This window comes from Ostrea edulis, chromosome 7 (genome assembly GCF_947568905.1).
Source record: "Ostrea edulis chromosome 7, xbOstEdul1.1, whole genome shotgun sequence".
In the NCBI taxonomy this organism is placed as follows: domain Eukaryota; kingdom Metazoa; phylum Mollusca; class Bivalvia; order Ostreida; family Ostreidae; genus Ostrea; species Ostrea edulis.
Window position 1 is genome coordinate 77,202,461 of NC_079170.1, and position 22,878 is coordinate 77,225,338.

At 35.5% G+C, this 22,878-nt stretch overlaps 1 protein-coding gene and 1 long non-coding RNA gene across 5 annotated transcripts; one reads left to right on the forward strand and one right to left on the reverse strand.

Moving 5' to 3' along the window:
- The first annotated feature begins 2,305 nt into the window (after positions 1-2,305).
- Positions 2,306-21,870, forward strand: LOC125656279 (polynucleotide 5'-hydroxyl-kinase NOL9-like). 4 transcript variants are annotated; one of them, XM_056145388.1, is made up of 15 exons: positions 2,306-2,340; positions 4,201-5,021; positions 7,578-8,097; positions 9,756-10,378; positions 10,793-10,880; positions 12,518-12,615; positions 12,755-12,788; positions 13,968-14,116; positions 14,916-15,064; positions 15,758-15,843; positions 16,383-16,605; positions 17,250-17,319; positions 17,861-18,003; positions 21,023-21,181; positions 21,625-21,870. In XM_056145388.1, exons 2-14 carry the CDS (start codon positions 4,211-4,213, stop codon positions 21,140-21,142), a joined length of 3,114 nt encoding a protein of 1,037 aa, XP_056001363.1. In that variant the 5' UTR covers positions 2,306-2,340; positions 4,201-4,210; the 3' UTR covers positions 21,143-21,181; positions 21,625-21,870. The 4 variants fall into 4 exon arrangements, with proteins under 4 accessions (XP_056001363.1, XP_056001364.1, XP_056001365.1 ...); XM_056145389.1 differs by having other exon boundaries at positions 2,321-2,387; positions 4,211-5,021; XM_056145390.1 differs by having other exon boundaries at positions 2,332-2,387.
- Positions 16,864-20,073, reverse strand: LOC130048535 (uncharacterized). The gene is made up of 2 exons (XR_008797325.1): positions 18,958-20,073; positions 16,864-18,015 (listed from the first exon to the last, which is right to left on the reverse strand). It is a non-coding gene; the product is annotated as an uncharacterized LOC130048535 (long non-coding RNA).
- Positions 21,871-22,878: the final 1,008 nt, after the last annotated feature.

Below are 22,878 nucleotides of genomic sequence, written 5' to 3' on the forward strand. Positions count from 1 at the left end.
AACATCGTATATACTTAGCACTTTGTTATTCAGTGTTTGGACTACCTGTAAAAAAAACTTATATCTTGATATCAATGATCAAAATTCATATCTGAAAAAAGGTCTTCACTTTCAAGTCATTTTGCAAGCGAAGTGCGCACATGAATCGGTTTAATTTGATACTTGGCATTTTTTGGCTCCTACCAAAAATAGCTTTTTTGCTTCGTGTCTCTCTTGAATAGTTTATATAAACCCATGTATTCAAAGATATCAGGACAACATTTCTTTTTCTTCTATTTAAACATTTTTTTTCCAAAATCAATACTAAATGCAAAATTATTGATATAAAGAGCTTGTAATTGCCTACTTCTATATATTTTTACATTCATACGTGCATGCATAGGTATCAGAAATATTATATCTGAATTTTCGATACCCAGTATTCAAACCTCAAGAATTTAGATATTGGATTTAAAATAATCTGAGGATTGTTTTTCCTTCTGTTTTTATTAAAGGCACACATCAATGAAAAAGGAGGAACTTTAGCGGGGTTGAACGTTAAATCTTGGGATTTTTGTTTCTCGACAGGACACTTGCATATAGCATGGAGTGTCGAATTAGTGTATTGACTAAATCACGTTATTTGCAACTTCGGAATATCGGTAGAATTAGATCTCTTAAGGTAGTACTCTACATCGTCATAATGGCTGACTTCCTTTAAAAACATGGATGACAAAATCGATATCAGCAATATTCCATTTAAATACCTAGCCGAGTAGCTCAGTAGGTTAGAATACCGAATGCTAACCTGTAGGTCGCAGGTTCGAGTCCAGCAGGGTTTTTTTAATTTTTTTCAGATTACCTTCTACTAAAACTGTATTTTTTGACAAAATAAAGTAAATTTGAAAATTTTCAACTTCAAAATATTTTTGTACATATCCTCCACTTTTCATCTACATCAAATTTCTCTGGTGTAGCACACCTCCTTAATACGGAGGATGTATGCAGAACACTTTTTAGATCACTGATTACACCCTGTCTTGATTATGGAAGAACACTTATTTATGGGGTTAATTCAGCATCCTTGCAAAAGTTACCAAAAACTTCAAAACACTGAGCACTACCAGGCTAGTGACACGTTCACGTGAATGTATTACACCATTTCTCATATCGCTTCACTGGTGAACACTTCGTTCTACACTCTAAAGCCATGTAATCGTTCTAAACTGTATCGCGAAAGACGTTTCGATGTGTACTCATCAACCCTATAGAACTGCCTCCCTTCGGATCTTCTATTTGAAAGTTCATCAGCTATTTAAAAAAAAAAAACCAACTTAAAACATGTATTAATGAAAACAGTTGTTTTTACAGGTTGATATAAAAATGAAATTCAAGAAAAATCCCATTCTCATAAACTTTTGATTAGCACGACCTTAGATGACCTTTTATAGGTTTGCCTGCTTTTAGTTACTACATGTATGTTAACCTCAAAATGGCTCGATAAATTTCCTCATATGAAGCATGATTTCACCATCGGAAGAGTTAGTACAATGTTTTTGGAATGATAAAATTTGAAAATTGAAATTGAATAAATAAAATAAATTTAAAAAAGAAGGAATAAAAAAAAAAACCCACTATTTCTATAAACCCGTCCTTTCTTAATTTATTTATTTATTTAAATTTTTTGTATCTGTTATGCATAGGGAATTATGAAACCTAAAAGGTAAATAAATGTTTTTTTTTTAAAAAAGTAATAAAAAGAAAGAATGTTAAAAAAAATAATAAATGATAATAATAATAATAATTATAAAAGATATTCCTGAAATTTAGTCATCTTATTTCAATTTCTTATTCATACATGTTTTTGGAATTTTCAAAGAACATGTTTCTTGAGTATTTTAGCCGTAGGAAAAAAAAAAAAAAAAGCAAGCCCCAAACTCCCAAAACTATGTAAAACGAATAATTTTCATAGACATTGATTTTACTTTAAAAATTAGACCATCAACATGAACCTTTCTTGGGAGATTTTATTAGATATTTATATCATGCATCAAATCAAAGCGAAATTTCACCAGTGGATCCTGTACCATTAAAAAAAACCACCACCACCAAAAAAAAGATTAAATAAATACATCCACGTTAGATCACAGATATCTGAATTTTAATCAATAAATAGATATAAAGAAAAGAACTCTATTTATGTAGTGTTTGTATATGGAGAGTTTGTTCCTATTTATATATCTTCACTGATTAAAATTCAGATACCTGTGGTTAGATTAACGCTTATTCCGGGATAATTAGTTTTGTCATGTTGTATTTAGATATTAGCGTGTGAACGCGTGTTTCCGCTTATCAGACAAGGTGAGTTAACTCGAGAGTTTTCCTGGGACTGCGCTGATTGTTAAGCAGTGAGGCTAATCACTTTGATTTTATTTTATAATATGCATAAAATACATACGTAATTGATGCATCTTTCATGATTCATGTGGTGTCAATGTTTGGGAGTCAGGGGCTTATAATTCATAGGCAACCTAATTTCTGTGGAAATGAGGGGGTACCCCCTCGTTTCCACAGAAATTACTGGCAACCTAACAGTGACATGGTGTTAGACATTGTAATAGATGCGCCCTGAAACGCCACTCAGACCCTCCTCTATCAGGGATGTGGGAGGGATATGTCTGCTGCCACACTTGGTTTTCACGGTTTCTCAGTTAATCATCTTGAATATCCACATCTAATCTCAGCGAGATTCGTCGAGGCTGGATATTTGGACTGACGCCTCTTCCGGAAGAGACGTCAGTCCAAATATCCAGCCTCGACGAATCTCGCTGAGATTAATCCACATCTTGCCTTCACTGCGCTCTCTCCATCCCTCCTTCTCCCCTCATCATGAATATCTCTATTTATTTCACGATCCCAAACTCTGCCTTTATCTCTACACTTCCTTATATGGATCCCTCCTTCTCATGTCATCTTTTCTCTCCTACTATCGATATGAGTATAAATGACCCCCAAGTGCAAACATCCCTGCATCAAAGGACCCCATTGGAAATAAGCTTTCGAGCTTTCATGGGTTATCCTTGGTATGTATGTATGTATGTATATACCGAATAAATATTTATTTAAGTTTGTTGCATGTGTTGTTTGATAAGGAGTGTATGGCTCTGCTGGCAAGAGTTTTTAGGTCCTAAATAATTTGTAAGTGAGAGATGGCATTCCTTATATCCAAGGAGTTAAGGATACTATTGGATTTTTTAAATCCTATGGGGTTTCCCCACACAGATTTGAACCACTGGGTTCACCTTTACCTCAACCCAAGGAATCTCTGTATATCCTGTTATCACACAGGTCATGTGGTCAGATGCTGCTTCCGGTTAGGTGCACCTAATACCCTACTATTCCTATAAAGGCTACACCAATATATAAAATCATTTGAAGCTGTAAGTTGTCGGTTCACATGGGGCTTTATTTGATATTTGAAGGCATGTTTGGACACACTTATAAATATGTTGGGGATATTTTTATATTAAATTTTTGAGACAGTCATTGTGATGCAAGAATACCACAGCATAAGGCTTCAACCTTGCATACTTTTTTATTCACTGTAAATTGCAGGTTTTTATGAGGGGTGCATCTGCAGATCTCAGGTCTGTCCCAATATTTCCCTAGAGAGCTACAGATCTGCAGAATTTAGTGACGAATATTTCAATTGTTGCTTTCCGACGGGTTCCATCGCTGGTGTCCAGAAAGCTCATTGGAAGAACACCTGACTATTGTAGAGATTCAGGGGAACCGGCTTCGAATCCCAGTCTGGTCACAACTGTTTTTGACTTTCTGTTACTTATTGGAAAATATATATCAAAATTATATTAAAAGCACTGTCATCCTAGCAAGCCTGTAACTTGCATGAGGGTGTGTCAAATACTAGCATGTGTCAGTCACATTTTCATTTCTGGAGACTTGGGTAAAAGATACAGACATCTTGCAGCTTGGTTCCGGTGTATTGTGATAATTTTTAAAGTTTTAATGCAAGCATACACACACATACACATGTGCAATACATACTTGCTACTTAGAAATGATTAATCGTTCCAGTCCTTTTCATTTTGATGACTAATGTTTTGACTGTAACAGATGACGATGATGAATGCTGGGTTTTCCAATCTTGTTGGTTCATATGTAATCAGGTGTTTTGAATTCTTTTTGAAATAAACTTTGCAGACTATTGCAGATGGGAAAAACAAAGAAACAGAAGAATAACAAAGATGCTGTTGTCAAAAGAGTGAAGCAGTCAAACACATTTAAACCTCACAGAAAGAAAGCCAAACCACAGAAAAAAGGAAAGGGCATCAGTGGGGCCCTGCTAGAAAATGTGTTAGGTAGGCAAGAACAGTACTTTGGTAAGAGAAAAAAAAAAGCTGTGAAACGTCAACAGAATTTAAAATCCTCAAAAGTGCACAGCAAGAGAGGACAAAGTGCGTTTACTGTGTTGAAACAGAGTGCATCCAAGAAGACATTTCAGAATTGTGAATCTGTTAGTGAGAAGGAAACTGAAGACAGTGGACAGAGAGGCTTACCTAGGAAGAAGCGGAGAACAGATCATAGTGGAGAAAGAGCTGGTGTAGGACAGAGTTCCGTGCGAGTGGCTTCAGAAGAAGGTGGGCGAGAGACGCCTAGTGTAACAGCTCAAGTCCAGAAAACAAAAAACATTACTGAAAGACGAGTCTCAAAAAGGAAGAGATGGATGAAAAAACAGACTTATAAAGCTCTTGATGCCAACAAAAATACTGGTGAAACTCTTAATAGCAACAAAAAGACTGGTGAAACTCTTAATAGCAACAAAAAGACTGGTAAAACTTCTAAAGGAAACACAAAGACTGGTAAACTTCCTAAAGGCAACATAAAGACTGGTGAACTTCTTAACTTACATGTAACACTGGATAAGGGAAATAAAAAGAACAAAAAAGAAGAAAAAAAGAAGAAAAAGACCCAGGTTAACCAGACAAAGGAAACGGAAGAAACAAAGAGAAAAACTTCAAAAGGTGTGTAACTATAGTAGTATCTAATAAGTGTGTGTACAATTCTATATAAACAAACAGAAACACTTGTAAATGTGTGTAAAGTTAGAAACAAGCAGGAATGCTCGTAAATGTATGTAAAGGTCATTTGCCAGACTTGGTACAGCACAAGGAGTAGATGGTCCCGGACTATTGATATTTAGGTCACATATTCAATTCCACTCTGGGCTTAGGAAGATATTGTCTGCTCAACATTTTGAAATGGTTTGGCACTACTATCAGTCAAATGATGCATTTTCAATTTTGTACCATAAGGGGGGGGGGGGGGGGGGATACATGTTTTACAAACATGTTTTGTTTATTTTAGATTTTAAAAAAAAATCTGCAAGCCCATTGGACTTCTTGATTTTGAATTTTTATTGAGCCAACATTAAAATTCACTGGCCTCTGAGTTTTCAAGAAGGATTCTAATACCCTCTGTTATAAGAAAAAGTGTCAAAACAAGACTGAGAGCCTGTTTTGACCACAGAACGGTTTAAGAGATTTGCACCGGAGACTTGGAGGAATGTCAATTTCTTGGGAAGTGTATTTTTTATTTCTACATTGAAGGAGAATTGGGAAATTGAAAAGAAAAACTGGGTTAGCATTGTTACTGAGCTACAGTGTTTTAAACATGACCTTTCTGCACTTAGAAGTTGTTCAATGTTGGTGTCAACACAACATATGCAAAACAAATCAATCATTACATAAAATAGATACATAACCATGTCCTACAACAAGTGCTGCAAATAAATAAAAACTTTGAATACTAGTAATGGAAATAAATAGTGACCTTTTTGCATTTGATGTACAAAAAAATTCAGGATGTCAAATTTTAGAGTTTTAAAAGGACATATTAGTCCTGAGTATAAATGACAATTTCTAAAATTTCACATAATTATCAAGGTATTGTCTTCAAATTTAAAATGGAACTAAAAAAAAGTGGGAGTTAGAGACCAAATTTTAAATTATTGGTGAAAATACTGAATTTTTATACAAAATTTTTAATAAATTAATTTAAACTTTTTTAAGAATCGGTACGTGTTCTGTTTGGAAAAATGTATCAACCAAATCAATAAATTACATTTGAACTAGTTCTAAGTTTCAACTACTTGTTTCTTAAATTGTAAAACTGAAGTACACATATAGCAGTCCATACGAAAGTTTTTTGGACCACACAGGACATTCGGTCCTGTGTAATCAATGAACACACCGGACCGAACCAAATTTTGTTAGACAGAAAAAACTTTTGTAAAAAAGAGAAACACATGAAAATGCAAAACCAAGGAAATCTTATTTATTATACTAGTAATACTATAACAGGGATCCCTCCCGCATAATACTTTAGACGGTCCATGCGGTTTAATCACATTCATTTACGTATTTGGATTTGTGTGATATTTTTTACTTAAAACAAACATTTAATTGACTCCGCGTCAAAATAATAAAGCTTAAAACCGAATACTGAGACATCGGACATTCCGGTCCGGAGTAAAAAATGACACATCGTACCTGAGGCACTGCACATCGGTCAGGTCCGACGGTCCGATGTCTTTCGTATAGACTGATATAGGAGTATAAAAATAGAAGATATATTGGGTGAAACAAACTGTAATATCATGTAGATTTAGAACTTTTTGATTCATCAATCCTTCTGCCACAAAATATAGTCCCTGCAAAACCCTTTCAAAATTTGAATTAACACAAATTTTTTGAACAGGATAGGATTCAGTAATAGATATGTAATATATATATATATATATATATATATATATATATATATATATATATATATATATAATTTATTATACCTCAGAATGTTTTTGCTATATGAATGTTAGGTGAATAAATTTGCCATTTCTTCTGGTTAACGCTAGCCGTGAAATAGTTTCTGAACTATCTGCCCTAGGGAAATAGTCTCGAAACTATTCACTGGATGCTATATTTTAATTCCCACATTTTCTTTTCTGTGACGTCAAAGTCTGATAACTCTAATTAGTTTACCACTCGGATCACCTCGGTCGATTCCATCTAGGCTAATGCCGAATGTTAGTTTACTTCACTTTGGTATGGTTGTCTGACACAAGTAAAGTCTACTTCGGTATAATAAAACACCTATTTCCTGGCTATGAGGACAATAGCAAGTTTATTGTCCCCCTTGGGAAATAGTTGCTGTCTTGGGGGACAATAAACTTGCTATTGTCCTCATAGCCAGTAAATAGGTGTATAACATTTGCACCAATATTGAACCAGTAAATACTTAGTTGTACATGTAGCATCCTGTGGAGTTGTGCTCAAAAGCTCAGGAGCTAACTTCCTTATAGACTCTTAATTTGATACCAAAAAAATGTGTTGATAGATGTATATATATTTTTGGGCTTATATTTAGCAGTGTGAGCATTGTTCTAGTATCAAACTTAGACAGTTTTACAAATGTACCATGTTTATAAAAATGTGCTAATTTTGCATTTTTTAGCATGTCTAACATTATAGGACATTGTCGTATCTTTCCTTATGATTCCTATTAAAAAAAAATTTCAGATACATGTACTACTGATGGTCATTTCAAGAATAAAGGAAAGAAAAAGAAAATGGCTGAAAAAGAAAGTGTTAGTGTCTGCAGTACTAGTGAAAAAAATGACCCACAAAGTGTAGCTTCATCCATAGGGAGCAAGATCTCATCTCCTCAGGCCGTGCAGCTGGACGAACAGGTCGATAGGAAGGAGCCCCCAGAGGTGATTGATTTGGTAGACTCGGATTCTGAGATGTCAGACAGTCATTTCTCTGTTATAGATCTCACTCTCAATGATACTGAAAGTGAGGCTGTGATCTTTGAACCTAGTCCAGATCAGGGAGGGGAATCGATGTCAGAGGTCAAGGAAGCTACAACACAGGAAAAAGTATTGGGTGATTTGGAATCTCAGACTGTGGAGGAGGATGTTACAGATAAACCTGTAGAAGGAGGGATGGGAAAGGAATCGATGGAGTCAGATAAAACTGCAGAGGAAGAGGTGGGACGACAGTCGATGGTGTCAGATTTAGGAAGAGAGAAAGAACAGAGGTACCCAGTATTGAAAGTCACAATAAAAACTCAACTTAGATGTTTAAAGCAGAACAAAGGTTAAGTTATGAATATTATATTTTACATTTTATCTGACAATCTGCTAGTATAGATTCACAGTATATTGTAGCCTCGTAGGTAGGATACTCTTACCTCTCAACTGGGGCATTGTGGGAGGTCCCTCTCAACTGGGGCATTGTGGGAGGTCCCTCTCAACTGGGGCATTGTGGGAGGTCTCTCTCAACTGGGCCATTGTGGGAGGTCCCTCTCAACTGGGGCATTGTGGGAAGTCCCTCTGGGGATCCGAGTTAGAATGGGTCCTCAGAAATGAGGTGACCCTTCAGATGAGATCACAAAAACCAAAGCCCCTTGTCACAGCAGGTGTGGCACGATAAAAATCTCTCCATGCTCAAAGGCCCTAGGTGCCGAGCATAGGCCTAAATTTTGCAACCCTTCACCCGCAATGGCAACATCTTCATGTGAGTGAAAAATTCTCAAGCAGGATATTAACCATTATACAGCCAACCAACCAATTCTTTTCTGTATTGATTGAAATGGTTGTAAAGTAAATTGATTTACATATCAAAAATGTAATTGTGAGTAGGGTATTGTCATGTTTTGGATCAGGTAAGGACCCAGCCTAGCTTAAATGTGAAAGTCTTCTATATTGTATTATTTGTATATTCAGATACAGAATAATGTTTTAAGTCTATAAGGATTTTCACTCCTGATTATGTTTGCAAGGTATATTTTCTCTATCTACATAATAATGATAAAGAGTTACATGAGTAGGGATCTATGTGTTTAATAATGAGCCTTTGTCCCTTTTTGCACTTAATTGGCTGGTTCAAACAGTGATACATGTATGCACTTGTTAAACTTAGCTTGACCAGTTGTGACCTTTTTGCACTTGGAATGTAAATAAATTTTAAACACAAAGAATATAAAATTTTTATCTCATAGTAAAACTTTTCGAAGTCTTTAACTTATTTTGGAACTCATGGAATTAATTTCTTTTGATATTAGGCATATGACAAGATTTCAATATTTAAAAAATGGAAGTTATGGGGCAGGCATATTTGTGGTCATGTTGAAATTATCAAGAGAGCCACTGTGCAGTTTCTGCATGAAATTTGATGTAAAGGTTACGTATTAGGGTTTGATGAAAAATAAATTGCATATGTACATACTTGTATATACATTGAAGCACTATGAATTAGAGGAAATTGTCGTAGAATGTCCATCCAATTCTTTAAAACATCCATGTGTCACAAAACATAGTCTGTATCAAATACAGGGGGAGGATCCAGGAATTTTTGAGGGGGGGATTACCATTTATTTTAGCTTTCAAAGCAGGGAAGGGAGGGTCCACCCATAAAATGCATTAATTTTACATTTTTAGCAAAATATTATCACAAAGTGGGGGTTCCAAACCCCCTGAACTCCCCCTCTGGATCCGCCTCTGAAGTATTGTATAATACAATAAATTAAAACTGTTTTGGTTGGAAAACCTTTCAGGAAAAAGTACAGACTTTATCTATGATATCAAAATCATGATTTTCGCAATTATCTAGATATATTGTATTTATAAGACCTTCACAAGTTATTGCACAGGGGTATACTTGTTAGATATATATCATTATTTATTTTCCACACAGACCTCGAGCCTTGGCAGCCTTTGACGGACAAGTACTCTTAGTTTTGCGTAACCCAGGTGAATACTGTTTTCTGGGGAGGTGCTTCTTAAAATGTCTCCATGGAAACGCTGAGGTGTTAGGGTACCAGGTAACGGACCTGTTTCAGGCTTTCTACTCCCCAGCTTGCAGTAGTCTTCTGACAATAACAACTAAAGAGAACCAAATTACAGAGAATGAAAAAAGCACAGAGACAGACTCCCACACAAAAACATCTTCAAAGAAATCTAAGTCCAGCAAAAAGCAAACAGAGGTTTTAACAGAACAGGAAACCGTGGATAAACTGTATTCTGATTGGCTGTTGATAGTCGCTGACAAGGAGAAATTGCCCAGGGAGAATGTGACGTTGCTATTGGTCAGGAGGATGGAGTCCAATGTGTGTGATTACATCTCCACGTTTAAGGCATTTCAGAAACTCTGGGACAGCCCTGTTGCCCTCCAGCAGACGACAGATGTGAACTCTGATGACCTCAAGCTGACCTCTGTAGGAATGACATTTATCTCAGAAACTGAGATGGTGTCAAGGCAACATGTCTCATATCAACAGTTAAAGCTGATTCAGAAATGGGATGACATTCTAAATTCAGGTAAATATATCTTTCAATACTGAATATCAGCTGTGCATCATTGTCTTATTTTAAATGACATGTTTGAAACTAAACTCTTTGTTGTGTTTAGAGTATGAGTTCACCTAATATTATTGTAATAATTGTTGGAAACCCATTATATATCTCAGTGGATTGATCCACACTGTGTATCTTGATGGATTGGTCTATGTACATTTGTATATAGTATAAGTGTATCTCAGTGGACGGGTCCATGCTTTGTGTATCTCAGTGGACGGGTCCATGCTTTCTGTATCTCATATCAGTGGATGGGTCCATGCTTTCTGTATCTCTGGATGGGTACATATTTTGTGTATCTCTGGACTGGTCCATGCTTTGTGTATCTCAGTGGACTGGTCCATACTCAATGTATCTTATATATATTACAAATTTCAGATTTGGAGCCAATAGTGATAGTTGTTGGTGGAAAGAACTCTGGGAAATCAACACTGAACAGATACCTGGTTAACCACACATTGAACAAGTAGGTGTTTTATCATCAAACTGGGTCTTACGGTGCATTGTCAGTTGTCATGTTTCTAGAAAGATCTGTGTATGATCATGCACACCCATAACAGTGAGAAAAAATACAGACAACAAATTTTATTAAACAAATTGTATTATGAATTTAAAGGTTACATTCCCCAAATATCCACCAGTGAACACTTTTAACTCAAACTTAGCATGGTTCTTTTGTCTCCATTTTGTTTTTAGTCTACACATATCAGACATTTGTAATTTCATACTTGGTGCTTGCAATCTGAAACACTGCAGATTAATTTTGAATTTCTAAAGATAAGTGCATAAGCAAACTTGACAGGACATGAAATATCAGACTTGAAGCCTGTTTTTGTATAAATCTGAAGTAGAGTCAGTGGAAAAAATTATTTTCCTTGCCAAATTATCTTAATATTTCATTACAAAATGAATTATGAAAATATTTAAATGCACATGAAGCATGCAATTTTCATTGAACGTTGTCATAATTTCTTTTTCAAATGCAAATAAAATCTTTATGAGTAAATGTATTGATTCAATGAGATTTATTTGTCCTGGAAAATTGACCTTGAATTTATAAAACACATGATGCACCCATTTTTCCCTATTCTTAAAGTCCACAATACATAGGACTTATATTGGCTCTGCCTGCCGCCGAATATTAGAACATTGAATACATTTGATTAACAGTATTCACAGTCCTTTGATTCGATCAACTTCTACCATGGTGACTCTCAGCTGTATTATTGGGATATTGATTAAATTTAAAGTAAAACTTCACAAAAGTGCTCCCAGTTTACAAAAACGTGTTATAGAAAAGGACTCTAACCCGCAACGAAAAAAAAGTATGCAAAAAAGCAAACAACATATTAAATATGTGATCAAATTTATCAAAACTTAATAAAAATGAGTCCATTTTTTTCTCCTTTTTTTTCCTGCACCCTTTATTTTATTAAAGATCTATAATTTTCTCTTGCCTAAATTAGTTTTGTGGGTCTCTATGGCCTGAAGTTTTGTAGGTCTCTATGGCCTGAAGTTTTGTAGGTCTCTATGGCCTGAAGTTTTGTGGGTCTCTATCGCCTGAAGTTTTGTAGGTCTCTATGGCCTGAAGTTTTGTAGGTCTCTATGGCCTGAAGTATTGTGGGTCTCTATCGCCTGAAGTTTTGTAGGTCTCTATGGCCTGAAGTTTTAATAGAGCAAATGGCAAATAACACAGTAAACATGGTAAAATTACGAAGTTTTCATTATTTGTTAAATAAATTTTCATTTGCATGTAGTCATTGTGTATTCATTTGACAACTGACATGATTAAACCTCCAACGATATTTACCCAAGTATCATGAGAACTGCTACAGTGAAACTGACCATATGTAGCCTGATAGAATGGGTGGTTCTGTTAGTCATACTGCACACCTCTTACTTTCTGGAATAGATTTCTGAAAAAAATCTGTGTACAATACACAGTACATTACAGTAGACAAAGCTAGGATTCAGAACAAAACAACTAAAATTCCTGGATTAATATTTCACTAAACGCCTCGAGAAGCGTATTGTAATCATAAGTAAGATCCTGTCGATTATTATCATATCATCACTGAGTGCTCAATGTTTCACACATTTTAGACTACCAAAGCTATGTTTCTTGGAATGTGACATTGGACAGACAGAGTTCACTCCCCCTGGCTGTGTTAGTTTGCAGATTGTTGACACTCCAATATTAGGTTTGTATTTATGATTATATGTATAGAACTGAATAGAAAGTTAACAATAATTGAAAATGGTACCATGGTGTGCCTCGACATTTTCATTCTAGTTATGTTGATAAGCATTTCCTGAATGTATCCTATAACTGTATTCTAGGGCCACCATTCACTCATCAGAAAGTGTCCAAATAGTAAGTACATGTAGCTCTTTTCTGTAGTAATTAGCTGTAAAAGTTTGAATTTATATTATACAATTATAGCTAGTGATGTTACATGTAGTGTACATATAAAGTCAAATTTGTTTAATAGTACAAATCAAGATATAGAAAATTAACATTCGTAACCAATTTTTCCTTAATTAATTTACATTTGATGCTTATTTGTTTAATACAAGAGGCCCGTTGGCATTAAAGGTCCCTTTAGTACCATGCATTACAGTCTTTATTTAAAGCTCATGACTCATGTGCATAAAATTTTAAAAATCATTAAAACACAAACGTTTCTAGCATATCAGTAGATGATTTTCCATAGGGTCCAAAAACTCCAACTCCAGGAATATTTACTGAGTAGAAAACTTCATGCTTGTTCGCACATGAATGATGATAGAACCTGAAGCATGAAGAGATAAATTTCATGATTTTAGTAGACAACTCGATGCTTACTAGTATTATAATCCTGCAAAAATTTTGCCTTCTTGATGTCCAAAAGTAAAGAAAAGGTTTTTCTAATATAAATGTATGACCAACATAGCCCCACCCTGGGGTCTGAACCCTAAACCCAAGATAATCATGCAAACAATTTGACTGCTCGATGTTCAGGAGTAAAGAAGATTTTTTAATATTGAATTAATTTTGATGTTTTTGGCCCCCACCCCTTAGGCTCCAGAGAGGCATGGTCCATGGAATTTACCATGTACATTCCTCTTTACCTAATACATGATATGTAGATGGAATATATACAAATATTGGAAGGAATTGGTTGAAGAGAACTTCAGAAAAATCTGAAAATATTCAAGAGTTTCCGACTGAAGCACATTGCATGACACACATTGCATGATGACGGATGAAAACAGAGCATAGTGATAGGTCACCTGTGTGACTCAGGTGACCTAACAGAAAAACTCTACATTATTTTTTTCTGTTGATGTCTGGTATTAGAAACTGGGTATCTTTTGTTTATTTTATAGTTGTTACTATTATGGCGGGCTGAGTGGCGCAGACAACCCTAATCTATGTTTATTTTATAGTTGTTATTATTATGGAGGGCTGAGTGGCACATTGTCTACCCTAACCTATGTTTATTTTATAGTTGTTATTATTATGGAGGGCTGAGTGGCGCATTGTCTACCCTAACCTATGTTTATTTTATAGTTGTTACTATTATGGAGGGCTGAGTGGCGCAGACAACCCTAACCTCTACATGGAGTGTGTCAGAAAATGTCTTCAAGATTACAGAAAGCTGGTGGAGACCAGCCAAACACAGCTCCCTCTGGTGGTCAACACCATGGGGTGGGTCGAAGGTAGGTTGAAACGGACACTCTCTAGATTAATGTCCTATATCTTGTTTCTAGAGGGTGATTTGTAGTTTTATTGAATGTACCTTTGTTTTGTGAAAAAAATGGAGGGATTAATGTTAACAATTTGTATCTGAGATGGCCTTTAAGAAGCAAAATTTTATGAAAACTTCCAGTCTGGAGGTTTTTATACCAAGGAGTTATTTGAACAGGCTGGAAATGAAAACATGTCATTGTTAGTACTGGTATTAAATCAATTACTATGAAAATCCAATATTAAGAGGAATTCAAGATTTCAATGTTTATCTGATTTCTTATAAACTCTGTATTTCTGTCAACAAAATGTCATAGTCATGGAATAGCCATTAGCAGCTGTTTTCTTGATTGTCCAACTGTTTTCGATTTTTTTCTCAGAAATATATTGCCATCACTGTAGAATTTTCAGTATAAGATGGAACTCTAACACTCTTGATATTACTATTGGGGATCAAAGTCTCCAGCTTGATAGTTTTCATAAAATTTTGCTTCTTAAGGGTCATCTCAGATACACATTGTTAACATTAATCCCTACTTTTTTTTTCCACAAAACAAAGACCACATTCAATAAAACTTGCACACAGAAATATTAAAATGATCAGTCTTTGTATGTAGAACCTTCTCTTGATAGATTGTCATTGATACTGCTTCAGATCCACATTCATGTGCTCTACATCGTGTCTGTTGATGAAGGAGAACAGTTGTGGTAGTGTTTTCTTTTAGCTTGAATGAATGAAATATCTTTGAATCAATCCAATTTCTTTGTTAGATCTTGGCCTGGAGATTTTGATAAGTCTGATAAGGATGACTTTGCCCAGTCTATTAGTCCAGATCAACTTCAGGAATGTGAAGATGAATGCTGAGCCTCTAACCCCACAGTTCATTAACTGCAGAGAAGGGTGGGTGGGGCACTCTAGGGTAAGTAAACAACCCGCAGTTCATTAACTGCAGACAAGGGTAGGTGGGGCACTCTAGGGTAAGTAAACAACCCCGCATTCATTAACTGCAGACAAGGGTGGGTGGGGCACTCCAGGGTAAGTAGAAAACCCCGCACCGCAGTTCATTAACTGCAGACAAGGGTGGGTGGGGCACTCCAGGGTAAGTAAACAATGAATTGCCGGGGGTAGGGCAGGCAGGAGTGATGGGAGGTTTTGATAAAGATGTATTAGTTTCTGTCGTCGTGAGGTACATTTCCAAATGGGCGTGTCATATGTCAGCCAGTGATTTTTCACCATTTTTCAAAAAGGATCTGTGGCTTTCGAATTGGGAAAAATTGTCATTCTTCTTTTATTTTACATATATAACTTTCTTTTATTTAAACTTTTAAAATTTTCGACTATTCTTTCTAAATCACCAAGAATTGATGCGTCTTTGTCATGTCGTACATTAACTATTCACATTGAACTTATTTTTTAAGAAATACGTTTTTTGCCAGTTTTTATTATTGGGAAAAGTGCAAGTTAAATTGGGAAAAAATTGGGAATTTTTGGGAGGGGAAAGGGCCGATATTCGGACCTAAAATGGGTCTTAGAAAATCACTTACAGCTGTATTTGATTATACAATGATCAGAAAGGAGATGTTCGGTGATTTAACTTGTCTAATTATTACAGTACTACAGAAGTAATGACATGGTTAATTTGCTGGGAAAAACGAAACATACACATGTCAACCTGGTGTCAACGACCAATATCGTAAGGTACGTCAGATGTTACAGGAACTATATGATATATCATAAGGTACTTCAGATGTTACAGGAACTGTATTTATACATTGTAAGATGTGCCAGATGTTACAGGAACTGTATTTATACATTGTAAGGTGTGCCAGATGTTACAGGAACTGTATTTATACATTGTAAGGTGTGTCAGATGTTTCAGGAACTATGTTATATATCATAAGGTACATCAGATGTTTCAGGAACTATATTATATATCATAAGGTACGTCAGATGTTTCAGGAACTATATTATACATCATAAGGTACGTCAGGTGTTGCAGGAACTATATTATATATCATAAGGTATATCAGATATGAACTTAATGACAGGAAAGGAAGACCTATTTACAATCTAACATTGCCACGGTTGTTAATTTGAGAAAACAAGGATATTTCGTGATGAAAAATTTATACGAAACAAGACATATAGTTTATATGTGGAAATGAAATGTATTATCATAAAATGTGAGATACTTTTTCATGGAGAGTGTGGATTCACGTCATTGTCATTGATCCTAGGTGTCCATGCCGCTGGAAGCCGTTTGAGTTTCGAGACCTGGCAGTGATCAGCTACATGAGTTCCATTTTGAGTAAGGACTCAAGTCTGAGTCTGGAGACGCCGTACGGCGTGAGCTGGAATGAAGTGGCCATCAACATCTGTAGCAAAGGGGTACCAAAGGGAGAATGGATCGCAGCTATCAATGCAACTGTAGTGGGTCTGGCTCATGCTGATCTGTCCCAGGTATGTGTAACTATAGATCTGTCACAGGTACAAATATTCCTTGCTGGTGAAGAGCTGCAAAGTTTAGACCTGTGCTTGTGGCTATTGAGCAGGGAGGGATCTTTATTGTGCCACACCTACTGTGAAACGGGACCTCAGTTTTTGTGGTCTCATCTGAAACCTTTAGTTGCCTCTTATGACAAGCAAGGGGTACTGAGGACCTATTCTAACCCGAATCCCCAATGAATAACATCTGAATGAAAGAAAAATGTTCTAGCATATTTTGAACATTTATTACGATTTAGTTTTGAATAACTCAATTATCACTGTTGATAACAAATCTGTGTTTTTTCAATGTGCATAACATGATTTAAGATTTAGCATTACAAAATGTTTTCCTCTATCAGTATATATGTCTGTGGTCTTCTGATCCTACAATCATTGGTAATTACTGATACAACAAATGACAGATTATTTCTCATGATCCCGACATTTCTTTGTAAACAGAGTTCATCGTACGTTAATGTTCAAAATTATCCCAATTGCTTCCAGTGGTACTTTGTTTTTATTTTTCAATACATGTAATACAAGCAAATAGGATTGGTACACAAAAAGGACAACAAAATGAAACTTTGTAGAATCTGAAAAGTTGCCATATTTTCCAGGCAAGAAGACACAGCAATGATGAGCCATATATTTTGGATTCGACACCTGTGTGCCCTTGCATTGGATTTGGTAGGCTTGTTACAGAAATATTGATACAATATACACAGGATTTGGTAGGCTTGTTACAGAAATATTGATACAACATACACAGGATTTGGTAGGCTTGTTACAGAAATATTGATACAACATACATAGGATTTGGTAGGCTTGTTACAGAAATAGGATTTGGTAGGCTTGTTACAGAAATATTGATACAATATGCATATGAATTGGTAGGCTTGTTACAGAAATATTGATACAATATGCATATGAATTGGTAGGCTTGTTACAGAAATATTGATACAACATTCATAGGATTTGGTAGGTTTGTTACAGAAATATTGATACAATATGCATATGAATTGGTAGGCTTGTTACAGAAATATTGATACAACATACACAGGATTTGGTAGGTTTGTTACAGAAATAGGATTTGTTAGGCTCGTTACAGAAATATTGATACAACGTACACAGAAATGAAACAGTTTTGAAATATACATATTAACATTGATTGTAGATTTAATGCTGAAAAATAACCAGTATGTTAAGTATAGATCTGTTTACTGCGTAGGCATGGTTCGAGCGATTGACGTCGTGAAGAAGGTCATCTATATCACCACCCCACTGAGTCTTGTGGACCTGGCCAGTGTCAACACAATCATCCGGGGATCCAGTAATATTCCACAGCAGATATTCACAGAGCAGATCTCCAGGGTAAATCAGAGCCTTTATATGTAGAATAATAGAACATGCACACAGAATTATTAAAATGACCAGAGCCTTTACAGAACAAAATACACACACAGAAATATTGAAATGATCAGAGTCTTTACAGAACAAAACACACACACAGAAATATTGAAATGATCAGAGTCTTTATAGAACAAAACACACACACAGAAATATTGAAATAATCAGAGTCTTTACAGAACAAAACACACACACAGAAATATTAAAATGATCAGAGTCTTTATAGAACAAAACACACACACAGAAATATTGAAATGATCAGAGTCTTTATAGAACAAAACACACACACAGAAATATTGAAATGATCAGAGTCTTTACAGAACAAAACACACACACAGAAATATTGAAATGATCAGAGTCTTTATAGAACAAAATACACACACAGAAATATTGAAATGATCAGAGTCTTTACAGAACAAAACACACACACAGAAATATTGAAATGATCAGAGTCTTTACAGAACAAAACACACACACAGAAATATTGAAATGATCAGAGTCTTTATAGAACAAAACACACACACAGAAATATTGAAATGATCAGAGTCTTTATAGAACAAAACACACATACAGAAATATTGAAATGATCAGAGTATTTACAGGGGGTACGTCTGGTGTTCTACTAAATTCTTAGTTGATGTGAGTGTCGCTGATGTTTTGTGTGAGATGAGGAAAACACATTAGGGTGGGATGTGACAGATTTATTTACCATAAAGGGATATTAATTGACAGAAAATATCTAAAATACCACTTGTAAAATTATAGTTATACCATTCATTTTCATTTAGAAAACATAAATGGGTGTTTAATGATGTGACTTCTTTTTTTGTTTAAAAGTTGATATACATTGTATTCATGAATGAGAATTCTGTAAATATGAAAGTATTGCAATTTAATTTGAATAAGACTACAATGTACCTCTATGTGCAGTTTAAACAGCAGAAAAGGCCAATAAAATCCCAATCTCATTGACAGTCCATCGTAAAGTGTCAATAAATCTCCAACCTCCTTAATAATCCATAACAGTGTCACTAATGCCTACAGTCTCTTAAATAAAGTCACCGGTCTCCTTAAGGTATTCCATGTATAATGAAAGGATAATGAACAATTTTGAAGGATTTAGATCAACATAAATGTTCATTGTTAAATAATGATGAAAGTGAAGCAGATGAAATTCACATGACTGGTAAATGATTAGAAGCTGACATTTTAGCACTTAAGACTTTTTGGAAGAGTTGTCTGCCCTTTGTAAAAAATAAGAAAAATCTAATTTTCTAAAAATGTGTGTGGTCAATGATTAATTTTATTTCATATTTTCATTAAGAGAAAGTGTATGTAACTTTCTACCAAGAAATTTGTATGAAAATATAATTTCTTTTTAAAATATTGTAATAAAAAATGCTTTTCCCATATACTTCAATGTTAAATTCTAGGTGAAATAAATCAAGCAGTAAACAAAATTTTTAAAATTCCTATGGTGGATTATTTTTATTTGATGAACCCTTCAAACTGATACCATGATTACAAAAATTCCACCATCCATTTATTAGATATGAAATATGGTTATTATACATTGAATACCTTTTAAATAGTCATAGGTCTCCTTAATATAGTCACCATTCTCCTTAATAATGTCACCGGTCTCCTTAATAAAATCACCAGTCTCCTTAATAAAGTCACCGGTCTTCTTAATAGTCACCAGTCTCCTTAATAAAGTTACCAGTCCTTAATAAAATCACTGGTCTCCTTAATAAAGTCACCTGTCTCCTTAATAGAGTCACCAGTCTCCTTAATAGTCACCAGTCTCCTTAATAAAGCCATAGGTCTCCTTAATAGAGTCACCAGTCTCCTTAATAGTCACCGGTCTCCTTAATAGTCACCAGTCTCCTTAATAGTCACCGGTCTCCTTAATAAAGTCACCATTCTCCTTGATAGTCACCAGTCTCCTTAATAAAGTCACCATTCTCCTTAATAGTCACCAGTCTCCTTAATAAAATCACCATTCTCCTTGATAGTCACCAGTCTCCTTAATAAAGTCACCAGTCTCCTTAATAAAGTCACCATTCTCCTTAATAGTCACCAGTCTCCTTAATAGTCACCAGTCTCCTTAATAGTCACCAGTCTCCTTAATAGTCACCGGTCTCCTTAATAAAGTCACCATTCTCCTTGATAGTCACCAGTCTCCTTAATAAAGTCACCATTCTCCTTAATAGTCACCAGTCTCCTTAATAAAATCACCTTTCTCCTTAATAGTCACCGGTCTCCTTAATAAAGTCACCATTCTCCTTGATAGTCACCACTCTCCTTAATAGAGTCACCAGTCTCCTTAATAGTCACCGGTCTCCTTAATAAAGTCACCATTCTCCTTGATAGTCACCAGTCTCCTTAATAAAGTCACCAGTCTCCTTGATAAAGTCACCATTCTCCTTAATAGTCACCAGTCTCCTTAATAGTCACCAGTCTCCTTAATAGTCACCAGTCTGCTTAATAGTCACCGGTCTCCTTAATAAAGTCACCATTCTCCTTGATAGTCACCAGTCTCCTTAATAAAGTCACCATTCTCCTTAATAGTCACCAGTCTCCTTAATAAAATCACTCGTCTCCTTAACAAAGTCACCCGTCTCCTTAATAAAGTCACTGGTCTCCTTGATAATCCACAGTATAGTGCTACTAAAGACCTCTGTCTTCTTCTTCATGCACAGCATACCATCAAATCTGTAATTATATGAGTGTTGTAGAAACAAATACATGCAACATAATCGAAATATATACATGTATTAGACCAAAAAAATAATTGTTTACTTTAGGAATCGTTTTTTAAGTATTTTACCCTCGAATCCTCGGATGTCTCGAAACATAATATTCAATTTGGTTGAGTTTGAGATAGCGAGGCTTGACTGTACTTGGAATTGCTTTATTAAAGGTCATCTGCCCCAGTGTGCGCCTAGAAAAGGTTATATGTATGTCTTTTCTTGATATAAAGGAGACTCGAGAGATACCTTATGTGACTAGAATTACTTCAACTACGGCATCCAAAAATGTGCACCAGAGAAAGTACATTCCATCGAAGTCAAGAAAGAAAGTGCAGGAAGCTAACGTCTAGGATTAGTGTCTGCCGGACGCTGAGAGGTGGCTTACTACGGTCAGTGAAATATGAGAAAACTTAATGGTGTGTCTTGGTTTATATGCACATTATTAATGAGAAAGGTCTGTTTCACACATAATTTGCAATGATAATCAATAACATGAAAACACAATTCCATTTCGAACATTGACGACTTTGTAAATTTTGTTACAAAATAACGATGTAGTCAGTTTGTATGTTAGGGAAGTAATCAGATTGATGAAGTTTGTTAGCAGTATGTGTTAGAGATGTGTGAAATAGCCAGGATTCCGTTTACAGATTTTCTTTGTAGCGAAAAATTGAATTTCTAGGCGTAAAATCACCGGACAAATTAAATTCCTGCGGGACTCATGATACATAGAATTGACAGTCTTACAGCTTGATTGACTGAGTTATTAACAGACAGACAATTTCAATCTGATGTTCAACACATTGTGATGGCGTGCCATTGCTCTTTGAAGGTATCATTCAGTGTGTGGAAACAAGGGGAGGAAACTGCTGCAGCAGTTGAATGTTCCTGTAAACATGCAGAGGAATTTCCTGAAGTGCTGTTGATTTGCATTGTACATATTATGGTTTTTATGGCTGTTGTTACCTGTGAGGAGAGGTTTTGAATCAATTGATTCAATTAAGTTTCAATGTTTTGTAATTAATTATGATAAAAGTTGCAATAATTTTGCAGGATAAAAAAGCCTACTTTGAGAAAATTTTGAGCATTCTTTTGTGATGTCATCGGTGTTTGATTTTCGTTCGGGGTGTAATTTATCCCTGTATGAATGACCCAAAATTTGCTTTTGCAGCAATAGCAATGTTATAATCATATTTCGGACTCCTTTTACACAAGACCCACCCCTTCATAACAAGTGCTTGAAGCAGAGACATATGTGCTTGAAGCTATTCAGATATTGGTAATTTCTTTAGAGGGTAGCCTAGTGGTTCAACTTTCCATTAAAACTCAGAGATCATTGGTTCGAGTCCAGTTTGTGCCTACCTACATATGTACATGTCTTTAAATCAAAACTCGGAGATCAATGGTTCAAGTCCAGCACGTGCCTACCTATGTAGGTGTCTTTCCATTAAAAGTTGGAGATCATTGGTTTGAGTCCAGCATGTGCCTACCTGCATGTACAAGTACATGTAACATGTCTTTCCATCAAAACTTGGAGATAATTGGTTCGAGTCCAGCATGTGCCTACCTGCATGTACAAGTAACATGTCTTTCCATCAAAACTTGGAGATCGTTGGTTTGAGTCCAGTTTGTGCCTACCTGCATGTACAAGTAACATGTCTTTCCATCAAAACTTGGAGATCGTTGGTTTGAGTCCAGTTTGTGCCTACCTGCATGTACAAGTAACATGTCTTTCCATCAAAACTTGGAGATCGTTGGTTTGAGTCCAGTTTGTGCCTACCTGCATGTACAAGTAACATGTCTTTCCATCAAAACTTGGAGATCGTTGGTTTGAGTCCAGTTTGTGTCTACCTATGACGTGAAATATAGGTGTTTACTGCTACTTCACTGGTGTCAAAATTTGTGGCACTTTAACAAGCTCTGGTAATGTCCCAATATAAGCGGGAAAGAAATCCAAGAGATGTTAAACAAAATAAATTCATTTACACTTAACAATTGAATAGTTCACTAGAGGTCATCTCTTGCCCCAACCTTTCTCTTCCAGACCTCTCCCGAATGATGCCACGCATAAACAGATTTGTATATT

Excerpts from the sequence above, each read along its gene's own strand:
- LOC125656279 (XM_056145388.1), top strand. The coding sequence starts at position 4,211 with ATGGGAAAAACAAAGAAACAGAAGAATAACAAAGATGCTGTTGTCAAA. Across the intron at positions 8,098-9,755 it reads GGAAGAGAGAAAGAACAGAG|ACCTCGAGCCTTGGCAGCCT; the intron begins GTACCCAGTATT and ends TTTTCCACACAG. Across the intron at positions 12,789-13,967 it reads CATCAGAAAGTGTCCAAATA|TTGTTACTATTATGGAGGGC; the intron begins GTAAGTACATGT and ends TTTATTTTATAG.